General features: G+C 33.2%; 4 protein-coding genes across 5 annotated transcripts; 3 read left to right on the top strand and 1 right to left on the bottom strand.

The window, feature by feature from the left end:
- The first annotated feature begins 3,331 nt into the window (after positions 1-3,331).
- On the top strand, positions 3,332-4,839 carry LOC106712721 (alpha-tocopherol transfer protein-like). The gene is made up of 4 exons (XM_014505361.2): positions 3,332-3,439; positions 3,676-3,823; positions 4,177-4,393; positions 4,685-4,839. The coding sequence occupies exons 2-4, from the start codon at positions 3,686-3,688 to the stop codon at positions 4,837-4,839; spliced, it is 510 nt and encodes a 169-aa protein (XP_014360847.2). The 5' UTR covers positions 3,332-3,439; positions 3,676-3,685.
- A 1,891-nt stretch (positions 4,840-6,730) lies between these two features.
- On the top strand, positions 6,731-14,867 carry LOC106712722 (clavesin-2-like). 2 transcript variants are annotated; one of them, XM_045683140.1, is made up of 7 exons: positions 6,731-6,868; positions 7,998-8,137; positions 10,890-11,040; positions 11,719-11,823; positions 12,081-12,228; positions 13,776-13,992; positions 14,611-14,867. In XM_045683140.1, the coding sequence occupies exons 2-7, from the start codon at positions 8,002-8,004 to the stop codon at positions 14,763-14,765; spliced, it is 912 nt and encodes a 303-aa protein (XP_045539096.1). In that variant the 5' UTR covers positions 6,731-6,868; positions 7,998-8,001; the 3' UTR covers positions 14,766-14,867. The 2 variants fall into 2 exon arrangements, with proteins under 2 accessions (XP_045539096.1, XP_045539097.1); XM_045683141.1 differs by having other exon boundaries at positions 6,738-6,815.
- LOC106707454 (uncharacterized oxidoreductase SSP0419) lies at positions 12,437-13,246 on the top strand. Its single transcript, XM_014499388.2, has one exon. The coding sequence runs from the start codon at positions 12,473-12,475 to the stop codon at positions 13,229-13,231; it is 759 nt and encodes a 252-aa protein (XP_014354874.2). The 5' UTR covers positions 12,437-12,472; the 3' UTR covers positions 13,232-13,246.
- A 507-nt stretch (positions 14,868-15,374) lies between the features above and the next one.
- On the bottom strand, positions 15,375-18,366 carry LOC106712724 (60S acidic ribosomal protein P2). The gene is made up of 5 exons (XM_014505364.2): positions 18,276-18,366; positions 17,247-17,419; positions 16,400-16,495; positions 16,052-16,136; positions 15,375-15,468 (listed from the first exon to the last, which is right to left on the bottom strand). Exons 2-4 carry the CDS (start codon positions 17,416-17,418, stop codon positions 16,066-16,068), a joined length of 339 nt encoding a protein of 112 aa, XP_014360850.1. The 5' UTR covers position 17,419; positions 18,276-18,366; the 3' UTR covers positions 15,375-15,468; positions 16,052-16,065.
- Positions 18,367-21,213: the final 2,847 nt, after the last annotated feature.

The following is a 21,213-nucleotide window of genomic DNA, read 5'->3' on the forward strand; positions in this document are numbered from 1 at the left end:
AATGAATGAACCTTCGAGAAGCTTGCACAAGCTCGGAACTAGACGGGTATCTATGACGTAGTTCAATTTGCGCAAACGCAACTAACTTTAGATTTCTTAGACAGATGAGACAACAAACCAATGACCTCCATTCCACTGGACAGATTATAAGCCGTGGTATTCTGTGCATATTTGATTTTCGCCATTTTGGTACAGATCGTAGCGGTTGGTAGCAGTGTTAGACTCGACCTACGACGAACTTAATGATAGTATCAACCGACAGTAATTTCAACTGGCGGTCTTAAATCGGAACAAAGCAAAAGCTGACATTTCCAAGCACCGACTTATCCAGCAAAAAACTATAGATGTCACATATCAGTGCAGTAAACACTGAATAATATAAGTACTTTTAACAGGTTTCTCAGGCGTTTGTTGTTTAATCAGCACTTTGTTTCACTTTTCTTGTATACACTTATTACAAACTTGTATAAAAAATAAGTTGCAATATGTCGTCCATATTGACTTATGGCGCCTGTGTAATAGTTTAGTTAGTGAAAACAAATCGAAAAATTAGCTATTATAATAATTCAGGCGCAATTATTAATTGAAATCTCTGTTATATTAAAGACTAAGGAATTTATAAGAAGCGGCCTTCATATTAAATGGCAGGTTTTTGATTCAGATTGGAACGGTCACTACTAATTATTAATTTTACGGTGTTAGAAATATGTCTTTCCTTAATAAGAGTTTACAATTCACTTACTTAAGGTATTTAACATTTACATAATATTGCAAGCGTAAAATTTTTAGAATGCGAAATATTGAAGACAATAAAAACGTATTAATAATAGTTATAGATAGTTTATTTTGTAAATTAAGATTTTGACAATTAATTGTTTTTAAAATACTAATAATTTTAATAAATAAATAGAAACATGATGATAATAAACTGTTAATTAAATAACCTTTTTAATGATCATGACTTTTTGATTCCCATGATTATGGAATTTTTTTATCTATGAAACAATTTTTTTTTACCCGACTGACAAATAGGGTAAAAAAGGTACGAAGTTTGTTTTTATGGATGTGGGTCTTTGTGTAAATCCTATTATGACGCCTTGAGCCTAAACGACTGATCCGATTTTGATGAGTGAGTTGTCATCCGATTCTTCTAAATTAGATCGATACAAAATATATAGTGGACGTAAGAGATGAAATTCTAACAAAGTAGTGTACAGAACGAATTCAAATCTCACTCGCCATAACTTTTTCTTTTCATTGTATATTTTTTTAATGTTTTCGAGTAAGTATATTCTAAATTAAGAAAGTGTTAAATTATATCTTTACAGTTTTTTTAGCTCAAATTAAAATTTTTTAAATCTTAGTTTTAAAACGTAGACAATAGATGGCAGTATTTCATCTATTAGATCCTCAACCAGTCGGAGTTTTTTTTTAATTAAGGTTATAAAACAAGATCTTAAAGATTGCTTTATAATTGCGTGAGCAAATATAATAGATAATTAATAGCAAAAGGCATAATTTTCCCATGAAAAAAAAAAACATTTTAATCCAATTAACTTTCAAGGATAGACGAAAAACATTTGATAATCGTTTCCTCTCTGTGAGAAAGAAAACTTTGAGTTGGTTTATTTATCAACTGACTACAAAGCTGTGCGGGCAACAAACATACAGTAAAATAAATAATTTATTAATAAAGTTTATGATACGAAGGAATTAAAAAAGTAAGTAATTTTTTTTTCATTAAACTAAATTTAATTTGATGATCGAATAATTTGTTCGAAAATTAGAACCATTTTATTTTTTAATAATTCCTATAGATATAAATAAGTATACGTCGTATAAAATAAACACGTATTCTTTTCAACGAAAATACTGATATATTTTGTTTAATTACGTGATGAATACAAGAGGGTAATGTTTTAAAACTAACGGCCATGTTTTTCGCGCATATGTCAGTTTAAGTTTGTATTAAATAAAAATTGTATTAAGTAAGTTTGCATGAATGTAAATTCCATAGAGATTAAACGACTGAAACGATTCTAACGAGTGTGATTTCAGTCAGTTATTTTAAATCTTACTAATATTATAAATGCGAATGTTTAGATGGATGGATGTTTGTTTGAAGGTATCTCCGGAACGGCTAAACACATCTTGATGAAATTTGGCACTGATCTAGAATGTCTGTAAGAACACGTAGGCTACTTTTTTTTAATTCCACGCATACGAAGTGTTTGTTTCTTTAGGTATCTTGTTACGAAATGTTTACTATTGTTTTTTTTTTTTGTTCTAAAGGATGTAACCAATAAGATATGTTTTTAGATAAAATGCCGTCTCTTCAAATAACAACTGTATCGATTGCTGATGAATGTAAGAAGACTGGAATCAAGATAGAGGATATCAAGAAACTTCGAGAATGGGTTAACACACAACCACACTTACCTTATAATTTAATAACAGGTCATTATTTTTTTTTTAAACAAAATGTAAGTTTCTAGCAGTCTTCAAGAAGATTACGTTTGTTTAAATTGACTTTTAAAGCAAGTATACCAATTTACAAATTAATTCGATAATTCGGTAAAAATTAAGATTAACCAAACAATTTTAAAAGCTAACAAGTTTTTATCACTTAATTAAAATTTTATTTTTTTATTTATATAATTAATTACGTTATTTACAGACTTGGACATTCTACTTGCATTCAATGCTTGCAACCAAAGTTATGGTGTTACCAAACAAGTCATGGATTTACACTACACGTTACGAACGATGTTTCGTAGCTTTTTCCACAATAGAACAGTGGATGATCCTCGTTTATTGAAAGCTTTGGATGTTGTGTAAGTCATTTTATAACACAAATAAAACACGAGCCAGCTTTGCAGTACATATTCATCATCATCATCAGCTCACAATAGTTCTCACTGAGGGACTCGGAGCCTACCCTAAGTCAGGGGTGACTAGTCAACCACGATAGCGCAGTGCGGGTTGACTTCATACATATCTTTGAAAATCTTCACAGATATGTGCAGGTTGCATCACGATGTTTTCTTTCACCGTAAGAACGTCTGATAAATGTACATATGTAAATCGAAAAACACATTGGTACATGGCGGGATTCGAACCCAGGACCTGCAGATTACAATTTAAGTGCTTAACCCCTGATCCACCGAGGTTTTGTAGTACACAAAGATCAGATATTGAATATTTTCCATTTGTGGTATTTTCATTGCGGACAATGAAGGAGACTAACTTCATGCAGTGATCATCGAAGTGGACGAATGAATACACGAACAAATCCAAATCTTGCTCAGTCGTATTTACGTATGCCATGTTTCAGGTTGTCAGCACCTTTACATATTAGTTCGCATGACGGCTCGATAGTAACTTACCACTGTCTACTTGATTACGACACTAAAGTGTTTGTGCTCGCTGATATTCTGAGGTAATAAAATTATATTATAGGAAACTTGATCTCGTCAAAGTTATTTTGGCGAGAGATTTAATAATTAATAGTAGTAAATAATCAACGAAGGAGGAGACACTCAAAAAGAGAATATTTCACCTTTCAGTGCATCCCCTCCTCTATCAATTCCTTTCCTCTTCCCGTCCTTTCCTTGAAAGAAACAGTGTGGACTAAAATTAGGCCTCCGATACGCATTTACTTGTCGTTTATTTCAGATCAGCGGTAATGTTGTTGGACCTTTATCAGTACGAATATGGCGCTTGTTCCGGACTGAGCATTGTTATTAACTTCCAAGGTGTCACACTTTCCCATTTGGGAAAATTAGAAATCGTTGTCGTACAACAATTCCTTTATTATTTACAGGTATACTTGATTATAACATTTATATTTTATTCCAAACTAGCGGTGGTCCGCGACTTTGTCAGCTCAGAATTTTGTAAAAGTAGCCTGTAATTTGCCCGCGTGAATCAGCTACATTCCAGTCCAAGTCCCATTAAAATCCATCCAGCTGTTCTGGAGATTACCCGGAACAAACGTGGCCTTGCGGACAGACATACAGATAGACAAATATTTTAAAAATTGTTTTTTTAATTATCAGCTAAATACATAATGTGTACGAATTATATGTATTTCGATATTACATAAAGACACTCCAATTTAATTGATATATATATAGATAAACGAATCATTCTTGTAAATATATAAACGTCTTTCAGGAAGCAATGTTCCTGAAAATAAAAGAGGTTCACTTAATGAATGCCCCGTCATTTACCGACAAACTGATGTTATTTTTAAAACCATTTATGAAAAAGGAACTTCTGGAGTCGATCAGAATACATCAGAAGGGGTCTTCTACGATTGAGTCGTGCGTACCGATAGCCAGTCTACCAAAAGATGCTGGAGGACAGTATAAAAGTTACAAGGAAATTAAAGGTTATTACGATTTCTTTTTTTATAGGCTATTAAGTATTCAGCTTTGAGATTGAAGGATAAAAAATAGTCTATCCTCACTTACGACAGAACCCAATAAGATTCTGAATCCTGAAAATCGATCTGAAGATTATTTGAATTAGCGTTAATGAAAGAGAGTACGCTGATATTACCGATGTAAGTCCCATGTTGCCCATAGACAAAGGACAGGAAACAGGGAAGGGATTGACAGAAAAAATATATTTTTTCTGTATATCCACGTGCAGTATTTTAATGTGCATTGATTTTTTTCAGATGAGACATTGGCAAAATTAAGAGATAATGAAGAGTTCTTCTTCAATGAAAACAAGAAGAGAGTAACGGAATCTTTAAGACCGGGGAAAGGGTTGGACATGTCAGAAATCTTTGGAAGTGTTCAAGGTTCTTTCAAGAAGTTAGATATTGATTGATTAGTTAATTGATTAATTATAATAATTTAATAATTCTGTTTTTATAGCTTTTTACGTTATTGAAACTTGTATAACTACATATTGTAATCCCTTTAATTATATTTTACAAAACATACAACATCTACTTTAATATAATAAATAGAAATAATTTTATTCATTGTTATTATTTCATTTTATGTTTTTATTCCTTTATTTAATATTTTTATCAGAACTATAAATCGAAAGCACGAATATGAGACTGTAGGTTTAAACAATGTCTTTCCTTGTTGCAACTTCTAAAAAATTACCCATTTATAAGCGTGAATAAACGTGAGCGTCGGTCTTGTTTTCTACACGTCCGTCCGGGTTCAACCATCCATGAATCTATGTGTTTTTCGATTTCGTTTATGTTTATCCAATGCCCATACTGTGAATGAAAACATCGTGATGTAATTCAACTGGGAGGTGTATAAACTGAAGATGGCCGTGAGAAGTGTTACGGAAGACATAGATTAGTTATGATCCTAGAAATGTATACGGTTCTCGTGGTATACGTTTGATTTCCATATTTACTCGACAACTCTGCAACGGTTGGACATATTGAAATTTGGCACAGGTATAGGACATGCTTTCAAATAACCAGAGCTGGGCCTTAACTCGTTAATCCGTTAATCGTTAATAAACGAAGTTAACATTTTGCTTAACGGATTTACTTTTAAGTTAATTTCAAAAAGTGTTAACGCTTTTGTTAACTTCCGTTAAACTCAACTTCCGTTAATAAAAGTCCGTTAATCGTTAAATTAATTTTATAATAATAAAAATTAATTTTCATAATTAAAATAATCAAATTAATATTTTAAACAAATGTCGCCACCATAAGTGTTTGAGTAGTATGTATAATTTTGGTATGGTTAACTGTTAACGATTAACTTTAACTTGCGTTAAATTTTCGAGGATTTAACCTGTGCAAATAACGTATAGTACTATATTTTCATTATTACTATATTTTATTATTATTAATCCTATTTTTTTTAATTCCACACTGACTAAGTCACTGGCAAAAGCTGGTTATCTATTATTCCTACATTGTATCATCATCATCATAATCAGCGTCCCCACCGAGGCCTACTGGCCTCTAGTACGGGGCCTTAGGTGTGACTAGGCCATAGTCAACCACGCTGGCCAAGTGCAGGTTGGTTGACTTCGCACATATCATTTAATTTCTTCCCAGTTATGTGCAGGTTGCATCACGATGTTTTCCTTCATTGTAAGAACGTCGGTTAAACATTATATAGTTGGCAGTAATTGATAGTAATTATATTATTACATTTAACTACAAAACGTGTAATGACGATCATTATATATCTTGAAAATACGTTTGATATATCTAATATATAAAATTCTCGTGTCACAGGGTTCGAACTTGAACTCCTCCGAAACTGCTTGACCGATTCTCATGAAATTTTGTGAGCATATTCAGTAGGTCTGAGAATCGGCCAACATCTATTTTTCATACCCCTATTAAGTTTTTTTTAACTGCGCGCGGACGGAGTCGCGAGCGACAGCTAGATTTAAATCCTTATGTTAAACAATAAATAGAGAAAAATAATGGTTAACGAAACTTTGCTTGTATTATTACATAACATAGATTGCACTGCAATGCATCCCGAATTCGAATCGACGATACTCGTAACGCAAAGATACAATAGTGGTTTCGAAGATTTACGTTGCCTTCTGTGCGAATGGGCTTTAATAAAACACTGTTACGGCTAAGAAAAAAACGTCTTCGTCTTGATAATGAATAATCTGAATTAAATGCGTCCGCCTATGACCTACAAACGATACCGCTAATAGTTAAACGCTACCGCTTATGACATAGGCTCATCTGTATACGTCGTATGGACACGGAAGGAATATAAAACATTTGATCCGCTGCCTTCAGTGATACAAGACGCATAAGTTTAATACAGCTTAATCTTAATATTAACTAGTGTTGTGTAAGTGACGATTGTAAATATTAAGTTTTGCAATATTAAATACCATTGTTATTGTAAGTACCATTTATACATATAAATAACGCCTGCAAAAATCTTATGTCAATTGAATTTATTTCTTCAAGAATGTGCTATAAGGAGTGGAAGTGATTACTCTGCCTAATCCTTTGGGTTATTGGTGTGATTATATTCATATTATACTCATACTTAAATTATAAATATTGTAGAGAACAGTCGAAAATGGAAATTTGAAACGAAATATGAGACCATTTTTATTCTTATTTTTAAATCAATGCAAAAATGTGGCCACCTTTTAAGATCAGCCATTGGGCACTGAACTGAATTTACATATATTAGTTTCTCGAATTCCTTAAAAAAAATAAGGGTTATTTGAGAGGTAAACTTAGACTTTTAACGAATTCAACAAAATTGTTTAAAAAAGGTTGCCTATTCCTGTAATTTTATGAGGACGAATACAAATGAAAATTAACATTTAGAGATTGGTTTAGCAGTATAGAGTTCAGACGGTCAGCATTTAACCTTGGGTTATCTCTTCTGACGGTATCTTCACTCCTATTTGAAAAATGCAGATATAATTAATGAATTTCTACTTCGAAACATTGTACATATAATATTTTTCTACATTTCGCAGTGTATATTAAACGAATATTGGCATATATATATATATATATATATGCCAATATTCCAATATGCCAATTATATATATATATATATATATATATAGTACATACCCTTAAAAAACTTCTGACTCTTCGGGCAGCAAAGAGTTTAAATAAAAATGTTTTTAATAATAACCTACATCAAATAACGAGATACCTTTCATTATTTAAGACTCAGAATATGTCAAGGCTATTTTTTTGTTTAAATTTAAATTTTTATACCTGACTTAGATTTTTCTTTCTGTCTGAGGTATTTCCAGGAACAGTTGTTTTTGTTAAAACCTGTTTTATGTGACTATAATCTACTTATTTAACATATTTTATAAAGTTGTTTTTATTTTGCACGATAACAGAAAAACTTCGAAATATTTGTGAATAGATTTTGTTGTTTTTTGGAAAGAATCTAAACATTTTTTAAACCAATTTACAAAAAAAAAAACATATATTCCTTAGTAATTTCACATCCATATTATTAGTAAAATTATTATGAGAAATGACATTTCAGTAAAATGCCATCAGACGTAGTTTCGGAGTTCCCACTCGAAGATGAGTACAAGAAGACTACTGGTATCACTCCTCAGGATATCGCAGAGCTTCGGAAATGGCTCCACACACAGCCACATCTACCTGGGAAATATATAACAGGTAAACGGTATATTTCTGTGTATTTACTTTGATTACTTCGTATCCATAGATATGTAACCTAATAGCTGTCGCCTGCGAAGCCGTACGCGCGAAATTAAAAAAAAACTTAATAGTGTTCTTCCAGACTACTACTGTTCTACTTCTGTGCCAAATTTTATCAAGATCCGTTGAACCGTTACGGAGATACCTACTAACAAACATCAATTCATCCTTCATCCATCTAAACATTCACATTTATAATATTACTAGCTGTCGCCCGCGACTCCGTCTGCGCGGAATTAAAAAAAAAAATTAGTAGCCTGTGTTATTCCAGTCTATGTTCTATATCCATGACAAATTTCACCAGATCCGTTGAGACGTTCTGAAGATACCTTCAAAAAACATCCATCCATTTAAATTTTCGCATTTATGACATTAGTAAGATAGTAAGAAGTATAGAGGTCTAATGAAATAAAAAGACACGTTACAACGTTTTTCTTGTGATTTTTAATGAGCAGGTCTATTTGGTCTGTATTCTAATTCATATCACGTCAAGTCTTAATTTATTTTTGTTTTTTTTTTTTTTTATTCTAAGAATTACACGATATAATTGATTCTTATTTACATTTAGCCTTCAAATCCTAGTCTTTTTGTGAAAACATCTTGTTAAATTGTTTAAACTTTTGTGAGACATAATAATAAATTATTTAAGAACGGCTTAACTTACGTGTGATCGTCCGGGGACGGCACCGACTAGATACGGGCCAGAGGGCCCTCTAGCCCGTAGTGCGAGATGCTATGCGACCGTGAAGTCTTCAAAATAAACACTCGCTCTGAATATGGACCCCCGACGGCTCCGAAATTAGTCGGTGCCGTCACCGGTCGGTCGCACGTGAGTTAACCCGTTCTTAAATAATTTGGCACATCTTGTTTTTTAATCAAAAGATTTAACTCTTCGATTAAGCTGTTAAATCTGAATTTAACTTGAGTAAAATATATACGACAAAAAATGCGAATGTTTAGATAGATGGATGAATGGATTGTTTGAATGTATCAAAACGACTCAACGGATCCCTATGCCGCGCGGACAGTGTTGCCGCCTACAGCTAGTATACCATAATTATATTGTCTTTCTAGCTGTCGCCGGCGACTCCGTCCGCGCGGTTAAAAAAAAATGAAAAATAGATGTTGGCCGATTCTCAGACCTACTGAATATGCTCACAAAATTTCATGAGAATCGGTCAAGCCGTTTGGGAGGAGTACGGTGACGAAAACTGTGACACGAGATTTTTATATAATAGATTAGACTAGCTGTCGCCCGCGACTCTGTCCGCGCGCAGTTAAAAAAAACTAAATGGGAGGGGGTTATGAAAAATAGATGTTGGCCGATTCTCAGACCTACTGAATATGCTCACAAAATTTCATGAGAATCGGTCAAGCCGTTTCGGAGGAGTTCAAGTTCGAACCCCGTGACACGAGAATTTTATATAATAGAAGATAACAACTTAAATAGTTAATTTATAGTTAAAAAAATATGTAATTTTTGTACAGTTAAGAGACTTTTGTATATCTATGTATTTACATTTAATGGAGTTGAAGTATTAACTATTATAGCGACTAACAGCCTGTCTAATTAGATGACAAGACAAGACACTTAATTGACGCTTAGAATCAGTAATTTGCCATAGTCAGTTAGTACTATAGTAGAATCTGTTTATTATGACTCCGCGTATATTGACCAAACGCTTATTATAGAAATAATTAGACAGCGATGTACCGTTATCATATACAATTACAGTCAAAATCTGTTATAACGACATCGAAGGGACTACTCATATTGAGTTGTAAAAACCGATAGTTGTAACAACCGGTGACAGGTATTAATAGGAAAGATATGTAATAACATTCAGCCAGGACCTTTGATTTTGGTCAATTTAACCGGTATGTTGTTCTAAACGATGTCGCTATAAACGGTTTTGACTGTATCTATATATATAAAAGAAAGTCGTGTTAGTTACACTATTTTTATAACTCAAGATCGGTCGAACTGATTTAGCTGAAAATTGATGGGGAGGTAGCGTAGAACCAGGAAACGGACATAGGATAATTTTTACCCCGTTTTCTTTTTTTTTATTCCGCGCGGACGGAGTTGCGGGTAAAAGCTAGTTTATAATGAAGTCGGATATAATGACATATCGCTTATTGTGACCCATTTTCAACAAGTTGTGGCTTGTTGTAGTGATCGTTATAATTCGTAGGAGAATTAAATATTGCAGAATTAATTCACATCCTGTTTATTAATATTAGCTTTTCCCCGCGACTTCGTTTGCGTGGAATTAAAAAAAATAGTACGTAGCCTATGTCTAGACTATGTCCTACATTTTTGCCTAAATTCATCGAGATCCGTTTAGACGTTTTGATGATATGTAGTAAAAAATCCATCCATCCATTCGCATTTAAAGTTTGATAGTACGATTGGAAATAATAATTGCATAATGGCGACGTTTATTGTACACAATAGCATTAGAACTATTTTTACAATAAACAACATTGAATAAGTTAAAAATGATAAAATACATATTGAATTATTGCGTAAATTTATTTAACCTCTTTTTTTCAACAACAAAAAACGGGAGTTTGTTTATTTTCTACAAAATGTTTTATATAACGTACGCTTAGAAAGACTTCGGGTCACACCCGTAAGATGGTAGGTATGTCTACTTGACATGTTAAAAGTACCAAGATTTGTATATTCATCTACGGATTTTTTCAGACTTAGACCTTATTCTGGCATACCACTGCTGCGACCGAAGTTCTGGAGTTACCAAGCAAGTCCTGGATCTGCACTTCACACTGCGTACACTCTTCACCACGTACTTCAAAGATCGGAAAGTGGAGGATATGGATCAGACTATGCAATGCTTGTAAGGCACAGACTATTTTATGTAGGAAATAAGGGTTTATAGCATAGATAAATCTAAATGGAGTGTACTACAAAGTAGTTACATAATCATTATGTTTCATTCAAGTTTGACATTTATTCGTAAAACGATTTTTGAAATGTCATCAGTGTGCGTGACGTAAAAGTATACCAGTAAAATAAAAAAAATCCGAAATTCGGGCAGATGTCAAGTATAAAATTAAAATGAAAAGTTATTAATGAGTGTTTTAAAAATATCCAGACTTATTATTTTATTTTTAAACTTAACTAAAAAGTAATAAATAACAACATACATAAACAATAAACATAAGTTAAATTCAATTTACTGTTTATGCAAATATTGTACTGTAATTGACAACACTGGGAAAATTTGCCACAAAAAAGCTCCAGTGGGCCTTGCACGAAGGTCCTTTGATTACAGATATGCAGTTATGAAGCAAGCAGCGCTTTGCGTTTTGAAGTATTGATTTAGACGTTTGACAGCTGTCTTGTCTTGATTAGTGATGTACCAAGAAATCAAAAAATCAACTTATCGGATTTTAGAATTCAATTTATTTTTTTCAAACACTAAGCCTTTAATAAATCAAATTAATAAAACAATAGTTTAAAACTCTTATTTATTACAGGTTGGAATTGATAATATTGTATGTTCTCATTTCAGACTAATGACACTTCTTGACACACGTTCAAGAGACGGATCAGCGATCTGGTTTACTCACTTCATGGATCCAGATCCGAAAGTTTTTAACTTCGGGCAAGCTATTAGGTAATCATTTATTTGAAAACTTATAGTAAAGTGTTTTATTTTTAAATTATTTTTAAACATTATTTCAATAAGTTATTTAGTCTAAGTTTATAAAACTCAAGAAGAAAAGTATGAAGGCCCTTAAATTACTTCTTCTAGGCGCAATGTATATACCATTTCCACTACAATGGCGCAACAGCCATGATAAAATCGTAGCTAGGAGCTTAGAAGAAAAGAGGTTTTAATGGATAATTTTAAGTTTGAATATGTTTCAACAGGGCTGTACTCATGTTGCTAGACCTGTGGCAGTACGAGCAGGGTACGTGGCCTGGCTTCGTTATTGTGATTGACTTTGAGCACATGAGTCTGGGACATCTCGCCAAACTGGATCTTCAGAATATTCAGCAGTTTTTGTACTATCTACAGGTAAATTGCGTTTTATTTAAAGAAGAGAAAGTTGTATTGTGACGGTGATAATTTTTAAAAGTTAGGTACTGTATATTTTAGTATACGAAATTGAATATTATCAGCATTTGAAAAAAACCCGTTTGTCGTTAATTATTGATAATTAAACAAGCATTTTATTTAAAAGTAAGAAATTACGTAGTTTTTTTTCAATTCTTTAGTTATTAGCAGGTTGTTATTTTACCTCTACAAAAACAATTCGAAAATGAGTTTCAAAAATAAAGTCGTCATTATAACAGGAGCAAGTTCTGGAATTGGAGCAGCTACAGCTATTCATTTCTCCAAAGAAAAGGCTAACGCAATCCTTGTAGGAAGGAACGAGACGAAATTAGCGAAAGTAGCTGCTCTTTGTATTACAAAACATCTTGTCGTGAAGGCTGACGTTTCCAAGGAGGACGAAGTGAAGAATATCGTGAAACGAACTGTTGATGAATTCGGTAAGATTGATGTACTGGTGAACAATGCTGGGATAATGACAAGTGGAACAATTAGAGAGGGAAATATTCTGAGCGCGTATGATAATGTAATGGCTACGAATGTACGCGCCGCTATACATCTGACGTGTTTGTGCGCAGACCATTTGATAGCTACCAAGGGTAATATTATAAATGTGTCCAGTGTAGCTGGTATGGTGTTACAGTCAACAGGAGACATGCTTCCCTACAGCGTGTCAAAGGTTGCACTGAATTTGTTTAGCCAGGGTGCTGCTTTGGAACTTAGCAAGCATGGCGTTAGAGTGAACATTGTGAGTCCTGGACCAGTTGCCACGGATATTATTCTAAACACAGCAGGCTTCGAAACAAATATTACTTGGAAGGATTTCGAAGGCATTACACTTCTCAATAGAGTCAGCGAACCGGAGGAGATAGCGGAACTCATAGCTTACCTCGCTAGTGACAAAGCTAGGGGTATCACTGGCTCAAACTTCGTATCCGATAACGGATGTATACTAAAACGCCAATAAAAAATCTGCTATCGACAGTATAGTTTTATTGCCTTTATTTTATTTTGGACGATGAAGACAAGTCCATCAACACTCCAAGCCAAATATTATGAGAGTGAACTGAATATAATTATTAATTGCCTAAAAGTAGGCAATTATCGTTAAAAAAAAATCCAAATTTTTACTCTGGGAATAATTTAACCTTTTTATTAATATATCTAATATTTTTACAGATAGATTTATTAAAAACTACAAATAATTATTTGAGGTATTATGTCGTGATCACAGTTTTATAGTCATTTGATCACAATTACGCTTTTTGCTCACACTGAAATCCTGAATATTACCCATTTTTGTCGATTCAAAGCTTTCAAACGTTAATCGCTGTATAGATAAAATACCGCCAGCGAAGTACATTTCTTGCTTTAGGTGCATTAAGACTCATTTTTTATTATATTCTTAGTTGCGCCCACACTTAAAAAACTTCTTCGTCTTTCCTGTAGAATTCACGTGTCTTTCACTGCCACAGCCGCGATTTCTACTTTTTAATATTTATTAATTTCAGGAAGCTATTTTAGTGAAACTAAAAGGCTTACACTTCATCAACGCGCCATCTTTCATAGACAAAATACTGTTAATGATGAGGCCATTTATGAAGAAGGAGCTTATGGATATCCTCTGCGTGCACCAAGTCGGCTCCAAAACTTTAGACAAATACGTACCAATGGAAGCATTGCCGTCTGATGCTGGAGGAAGTTGCAAGACCACTAAAGAGTATCATGGTAAACTATATTATGATCAGTCTTTTAATAAAAGTGAAGAAAATAATGCAATATAATTAAGCTTCCATGCGGTGCCGATTTTAAAATTTAGTATTGATTAATTGATCATCCTGATTACGGTTTATTCATAAACATCCCTAGTTTTATGACAGTGACAAAGACCTTGTGGCAGTCGGAAAATATGTCATCTTGACAGCGTAATTTTTTGACCAATGAGGGAACGGCAACTGTTTTTTTTTAATTTATTAAGGCATTGGATATCGGTGTCCTTTAGCCTGTGAACGGCAGCTGCAAGGTTTAATGTTGCCATTTTTATTATTTCGAAAGTCGATTAAAATACCAGGTATCAAATTATGAGATGTTGGTTCATTTTCTGTTTGGATGTATCTAAAGAAAATAAAATAAAGAATCTAAATATCCAGGAAATACGAGAACTTACTTCATAAGATGCAAATTAATTGGTTGGTTGTGACAGACAACTTTCCGAAGTTAGAATATTTTTGTTCACTGGTAGCCCCTACAACTCTTAGGCATCATGTCAATGTAAAAAAAAGCGCCTTAGGATCTTTATAACGACTTTTTGACTATATGTATTTGTTTTATCTAATTTTTTTTTAGAAGCGGCAATTGCAAAAATGAACGCCAATAAAGAATACTTCATATTTGAGAACAAGAAGCGAGCGGTAGAGGCACTTCGGCCCGGAAAGCCTAAAACTATTTCGGACATCTTCGGTGGTGTTGAAGGGTCATTTAAAAAACTTGATATCGATTGATGCTTGTTTACATTTGTATGGGAGTTTTGAAAAACATTACTTGTATTATTCTTAGGTTAATTATAATTTTAAAATCAATGAACATAGCATTTTTTTCAAAGAAAGAATCAAACTGTCAAAGTAACTTGTTCAAATAAATGTATTCACTAATATTTTTGTTTTATTTTACGATTCAATATTGCTAAATATTCCGCCAATCGGACCGAGAATCTTACTATTATAAACTAGCTGTCGCCCGCGACTCCGTCCGGGCGATATCAAAAAACAACTTTAAAAGTAGCCTACGTGTTCTACATCTGTGCCAAATTTCGTCAAGATCCATTGAGCCGTTCCGGAGATACCTTCAAACAAACATCCATCCATCCAAACTTTCGCATTTATAATATTAGTAGATTAGAATGTTTAGATGGTGGATGGATGTTTGAAGGTATCAAAACGGTTAACGGATCTTGATGAAAATTGGCACACATAGAAGATAGTCTGGAAGAAAACATAGGCTACTTTTAATGTTTGTTTTTAATTCCGCACAGACGGATTCGCGGGCGACTTTATCTATAAACATTATTTAGTCGAGTTTATAATAAATATATAATAAATGAAACAATCACAATATTTTCTTATGTCGTATATTTCACAGAAACATAGACGACAGTCAAGTTACTCTTACACCAAAATTGGAATAAAAACCGCGTGCGCCGCACAACTGTGGACAGAAAAAATATTTTACTTAAAACAGCCCTTACGCTAATTTACATTTATCTTACTAATATTATAAATGCGAATGTTTAAATGGATGGATGTTTGTTTGAAGGTTCACCCAAAACAGCTCAACAAATCTTGATGAAATTTTACAAAGTTGCAAGTGTGGAAGAAGAACACATAGGCTACTTATTACATTGTTTTTTTTATTCCGTGCAGACGGAGTCGTGGGCCACAACTAATCAGTCAGGCTATTATACAAGTAAAATATAAAACTATGATTTTACTAAATTATTTACAATTTGGATTAATAAAAAAGCTGCATTCAGTTTTCCCTTACATATTTACCACTCCTTTTACTTCACAAACTTACTTCATTACAGTAGAAGTGATAAATTAACATGTTTTATGGCAATATAATTTTTATTATTAAAAATGTACTCTTTAAGGGTCAATTCACACAGACAGGCGGAGAAAGATTTTTATAACAACTTTATATAAAGTTTAATTTAACGTTTCGCATCTTTTTGCGCTTGCTAGTCTCGAAAAAAGTCTAGACGGTGCAAAAATGTAAAAAAGAAACATACCATTACAAAAATATTTAGTCAAAAAGACCGAAGCCCATGTCCTCATCGTCCGATTCGGATTCCTCCTTCTTGGCTTCTTTCTCTTCTGCAAAAGACAACTGTATTAGTATTGTAAAGATATTATACATGTATATATATTACTACAATAGTGCCATCAGAATTGGATTGTAACCATCATGGTCTCTCAGTCGAAAGATGGTGTGATTGTTAATCATCATCAACTTTAGAACCATATTTAATTAAGGAGTCTTTCCAGTACAATAAGTAACTTAACACAAAACAGTACATATTGATGTATGTACTGTTTAAAGTTAATTGATTGCAACGATTTGATCAATGTATACATACCCTTCTTCTCCTCAGCAGCGGGGGCAGCGGCAGCAGGTGCACCGGCGGCAACCGCAACACCACCACCTACTGGCATGGATGACAGCTTCTCACGGCCTGAAATAATACATTTATTGTAACATACACTCAAACAAACTGATTTATAGTGTCTTAGTATTGCTATCAGTGGAAATTTTTACAGCAAGATCCTTCAGACGAAAGATGGTGTTGAGTTTAATATCATCATAGTTACATTGACAAATCTATTATAAAAAATTCTTGTGTCACGGGGTTCGAACTTGAACTCCTCCGAAACAGCTTGACCGATTCTCATGAAACTTTATGACCATATTCAGTAAGTCTGAGAATCGGTCAACATCTATTTTTCATAATCCTCCCCCATTTAGTTTTTTTTAAAACTGCGCGGACGGAGTCGCCGGGGACAGATAGTTTTTTTATAAAAATGACATCATGCTTGTCAAAGTTGGACCAAGATATTTAATAAACATTTCTAATATGCCCCAAACATTGCCAACATACATCAAAAATAGTATGACAAACAAAACAAAAAGAGAAAAACAGTTGAACTAAGATAACCAATAAAAACATTGCTCGGACTTGTGTTAACTTATTCAAGTTAAACTGTATTGATTGTTAACCAGTAGCACAAGAACAAAAACATCTCTGTGTAACACTAATCCCATGTTACAGGTTCCATTTCAGATATAGAACATTTTATTTTAACTTAAAACACAATTTCAAATTTATAAAAAAGGCACATTATAGAGGACTTAATTAATACAATTTTGTATAAACAATCTCATAGTTGATTAACATCTAAAATTCATTTTAAAACGGATTGTCTCACCTTGCGCAACAAGCTCATCAACACTCTTGCCATTGAGCTCGGAGATAACCTTCTTAAGTTTCTCCGAGTCAGCCTCAATGCCCACAGAGCTGAGGATCTTTTCTACATCAGCGGCGGCCGGGGAAGCCTTACCGCCCAGCACGGCTAACAGATACGCGGCCACGTAACGCATTCTGAAATGTTAAGAGTAATATATTTAAGTTGTTTACTATGACAAAAGTAGAGAAATATCTACAAAAGAATGAAAGCAAGTGAAATATATACTGTGCCAAACTATTGTCGGGAAAAGAGCAGGATAATGACTAACATTGAAGCTTCTGGAAGATTATGTGGTTAAGAATTGGCCTAGACTAGACAGAGTTATAGCAAAGTTAAATTATATGTTATTGATGAAACTAGAATACTTGCAATTGCAATAATTTGCGCCAATTTTTACATTAAAAAATAAACATGATTAGGAATTGACTTAGGTTATAAAATTATTATATGAATTAGCATCTATCAGTTTTAATATTTATCCACGTGGAACTTTACTATGTTTAGTTTTTTGACTCGTGAGAATTACTTGTGTAAATGAAAACGTTAACCACGATGCTTTTACGACAGTGTCTTATGCGAAACTTATGCCGCTTTATATATATATAAAATCGTATCTGCCACTGTTAAAGTTGTTTTAAATTAACAACAGTTTAACAACGATCAGTACAGTAAAGAATCAGTCTATCCTAAATGCCGCAATTGCAAAAAATAACCTACTTTATATATACCTATATGCCTCTATGATAATATGTTACGCTCAGTTTTAATTTGGTTAAATAGACAAGAATAAAAGTACAAAAAAGATAATTAAATTAAATACACGTGTTATTTTTCACAGCTAAGATATCAACACTCGAGTATTCGTCCGCTTAAAATTCATCCACTTAAATCGTAAATATTCCGAGTTAGATACATACAGATATGATTTCAATACGGTTAGTACTCACTGTAAATCACATTTAAATATTTATTTCAATTAAATTCACTTACTTTTAAGTCGTAACGACACGAAACGTGTTATGCCGAAAATTGATGAAAACTTGAAAGAACTGTCAAGAGTGAAGACAGATTGTTTTTAATATTGACTGTGTTGCCAGTGGGAGATTTTACGTTCCTTTTTATGTATCTTTCCTAATTCTAAATTATTAGATTCTAATTGAATAAAATTTGAAAAATTATTATAGATTTTACTTAGCTTAAATTTTAAAGTATTTTAGGTTTCAAGTTTCATAAAATAAAATAAATAATATTTTATTTAAAAAAAACTATTTCTAAAAATTTCGAAGGACGGACAGAGACATCTGTTGTCATATATACAAATTTCGAGTTAACGTCTAGATATCATGTTGATATTGTGCTCAATAGATGTCTCTATTCACTAATAATTAAACTATCCACAATTTTAAAAAATCAAAAACCCGATTGACGGGCTGTAAAAGATGAAAAAGCACCATCATATTGGTTGCGCTTTAAAACAAATATTTTAAAATTTGTAATTAAAAGCGAACTGTAATGTTAGTATAAACTGTTAAAAATAAAAAAAAGATTTAGCAATGAAAAAGAGTTATAGCACGTTTTTTTAATAAATGTGTTTCTTACGTCCACTAGAAGTATTTTGTAACGCAATATACCCTATGACACTCCGGGTTAGAAGAGGAATCTAATGCTGCCGTACTCGTCAAAATCGGTTCAAGCATTTAGGCTCAAGCCAGGGATGGCAAACCTTTACGGATCGATTTGCCATTTTTCTAAAGAAATGTTTAATGAGCTCATAGATATTAAATAATGATGACATTTTGATTATTGTGTACATTCCGTAGCGTAGGGATAACTCACGTTATCTCCTCATATGTTACTTACCTCACACTTTTTTAGTAGTGCGGAAAGAATTTTGTGATCAGTAACCGAGACAATATTTTGTGTCTCGTCCCAATGGTTCGCCATGTCTGCTGCAAGTAGTTCTTCCAGAAAACAGATTAACTTAATTTAATAACAACAACTTTAGAAACACAATACGCAAGATTTATTGTAATAAATAAGATAGGGCATAGATTCAAGACTCCGGTAAGAGTCCAAAACAAATCTTAGTAAATGGATCCGATCTAAATTTATCTTGCATGCATAATATAAAATTGCCTGCTTACAATGACAATGTATAATTATCAAAAATAAGTCTACAATAATATTACTTTAACGTACAAACGCACAAACGAATGTATAACATTTTCGAATGAATCACAAACAGAGGCAGTTCAGATAAAATATTTCAAGCGCGAGTAATGTACTATGTGTAGGATGACCATGTCTACAACCGATTGTTGGGACTTTCTGTATAATATACTCATTGTTTTGTTCACGATGAAATTAGATAGGTATAGATCTACAATGATATCTGACCTGGTGAGCATAAATCAAACTAAATTATGATAGCCCACTAGCGCCCTCATGTTAATATCAAAAATTTGACACAAGGTCCTTTTCGTACTGTAGCTGTTTTTTTCTTTAATCATCATCATCAACTTGCCCTTATCCCTATGGAGAGTCGGCACAGTATGTACTATTCCTCCATACCTCTCTATCAGCCGTCATATCTGAATTTACCCCCTTCTTACGCATATTCTCTTTCACACAATCTATCCATACTTTCTTTGGCCTACGTCTACCTTTTTTCCTCTCCTCTGTTTTTTTTCTTTAATGCTAATTTGATAAGCTGGTGTAGGTTATATATATTTTCAGATAGAACTAACTGCGATAGCAGCGCCTCTCTCGTCGGGCGTTATCCTTGTTTGACTATAACATGTCTAGTTTGATATGACACGCCTTCACATAAAAATCAACTTTGAATTAAAGACCAAAATATAATTTTGTTTTCTTTAAGACACGCAATTAAACACATGTTACGAAGTAAATGTAATTAAAATATTACTGGTCAATTTTTTTTTAACGGATTTATGAAATTAATATTATGGCAACCCTAAGCCAAAACGTTCTCGACCCGGTTATTGATGCAAGCAAATTAATCTTGCGGGCCACAGATAGCATCTGAGCCTGAAATAACACAAATGTATATTACGCTAATCATTTCCCTTGCTTGCAAGAAATTGACCGAAGAATAATTTTAAAAATAACTACAGCCAAAGAGAAATAGAAATTATGAATTAATATATTACACACTAGTGACTCGCCCTGGCTTCGCCCGGGTGATAAAGGAAATAAAACTGATCTCTTTTCTGTCATATCAGTAGTACTCTTCCCGGTAACGCCCCGACCCATAAAATAACCTTGTTAACTCTGCGACCTGAATTTTCTGTTCTTGTTGTTGTGATCGGGATATTTTCTAAACTTTTCCAGAATTATATACTTTGAAAAAAAATTTTAATTAACACATTTGATTCAAGATTCAAAAATAAAGAAAATGGACAATACTTTCAAAGGCGATATGCAAAGGTGGGCATTAACTCGTTAATCCGTTAATCGTTAATTAACGAAGTTAACATTTTCCTTAACGGATTAACTTTTAAGTTAAATTCAAAAAGTGTTAACGCTCTTGTTAACTTCCGTTAAATTCTACTTCCGTTAATTTAGTCCGTTAATTGTTACAATAGACACTTAGTGACGTGTTGTCATTTTATTTAAATTATGCAACAGGCTACATTCGTAAGTTCGGCTATGTTCGGGGATCGTCGGCGAGTCGAATGGTGAACGAGAACGAGAGAGAACGAGAACGAGCGAGTGTGATGCATGTTATACAATACACCGAGCGGCCGGGATAGACGTGATCAAAAGAGTACTACAGAATCCTTGTTAGAAAATAGTGACGATTTAAACAAACTTACCTCTATCAAACATTGCGAAGTTTAGGCGCTAGACACCTTCAAAGTTTAATAATTATTTCACATTTACTCAAATATCTCGAAAAGTCTATTAC

The sequence above is a fragment of the Papilio machaon genome, chromosome 21 (genome assembly GCF_912999745.1).
Source record: "Papilio machaon chromosome 21, ilPapMach1.1, whole genome shotgun sequence".
In the NCBI taxonomy this organism is placed as follows: domain Eukaryota; kingdom Metazoa; phylum Arthropoda; class Insecta; order Lepidoptera; family Papilionidae; genus Papilio; species Papilio machaon.

What these genes read in the sequence shown, in the direction of transcription:
- LOC106712721 (XM_014505361.2), top strand. Translation starts at nt 3,686, where the DNA reads ATGTTGTTGGACCTTTATCAGTACGAATATGGCGCTTGTTCCGGACTG. An exon ending in AATTCCTTTATTATTTACAG is followed by an intron (nt 3,824 to 4,176) that starts GTATACTTGATT and finishes AACGTCTTTCAG; the next exon opens with GAAGCAATGTTCCTGAAAAT. An exon ending in AAGTTACAAGGAAATTAAAG is followed by an intron (nt 4,394 to 4,684) that starts GTTATTACGATT and finishes GATTTTTTTCAG; the next exon opens with ATGAGACATTGGCAAAATTA.
- LOC106707454 (XM_014499388.2), top strand. Translation starts at nt 12,473, where the DNA reads ATGAGTTTCAAAAATAAAGTCGTCATTATAACAGGAGCAAGTTCTGGA.
- LOC106712724 (XM_014505364.2), bottom strand. Translation starts at nt 17,418, where the DNA reads ATGCGTTACGTGGCCGCGTATCTGTTAGCCGTGCTGGGCGGTAAGGCT. An exon ending in TGATGAGCTTGTTGCGCAAG is followed by an intron (nt 16,496 to 17,246) that starts GTGAGACAATCC and finishes GTATTATTTCAG; the next exon opens with GCCGTGAGAAGCTGTCATCC. An exon ending in CGCTGCTGAGGAGAAGAAGG is followed by an intron (nt 16,137 to 16,399) that starts GTATGTATACAT and finishes TGTCTTTTGCAG; the next exon opens with AAGAGAAAGAAGCCAAGAAG.
- LOC106712722 (XM_045683140.1), top strand. Translation starts at nt 8,002, where the DNA reads ATGCCATCAGACGTAGTTTCGGAGTTCCCACTCGAAGATGAGTACAAG. An exon ending in AACTTCGGGCAAGCTATTAG is followed by an intron (nt 11,824 to 12,080) that starts GTAATCATTTAT and finishes ATGTTTCAACAG; the next exon opens with GGCTGTACTCATGTTGCTAG. An exon ending in AGTTTTTGTACTATCTACAG is followed by an intron (nt 12,229 to 13,775) that starts GTAAATTGCGTT and finishes TATTAATTTCAG; the next exon opens with GAAGCTATTTTAGTGAAACT.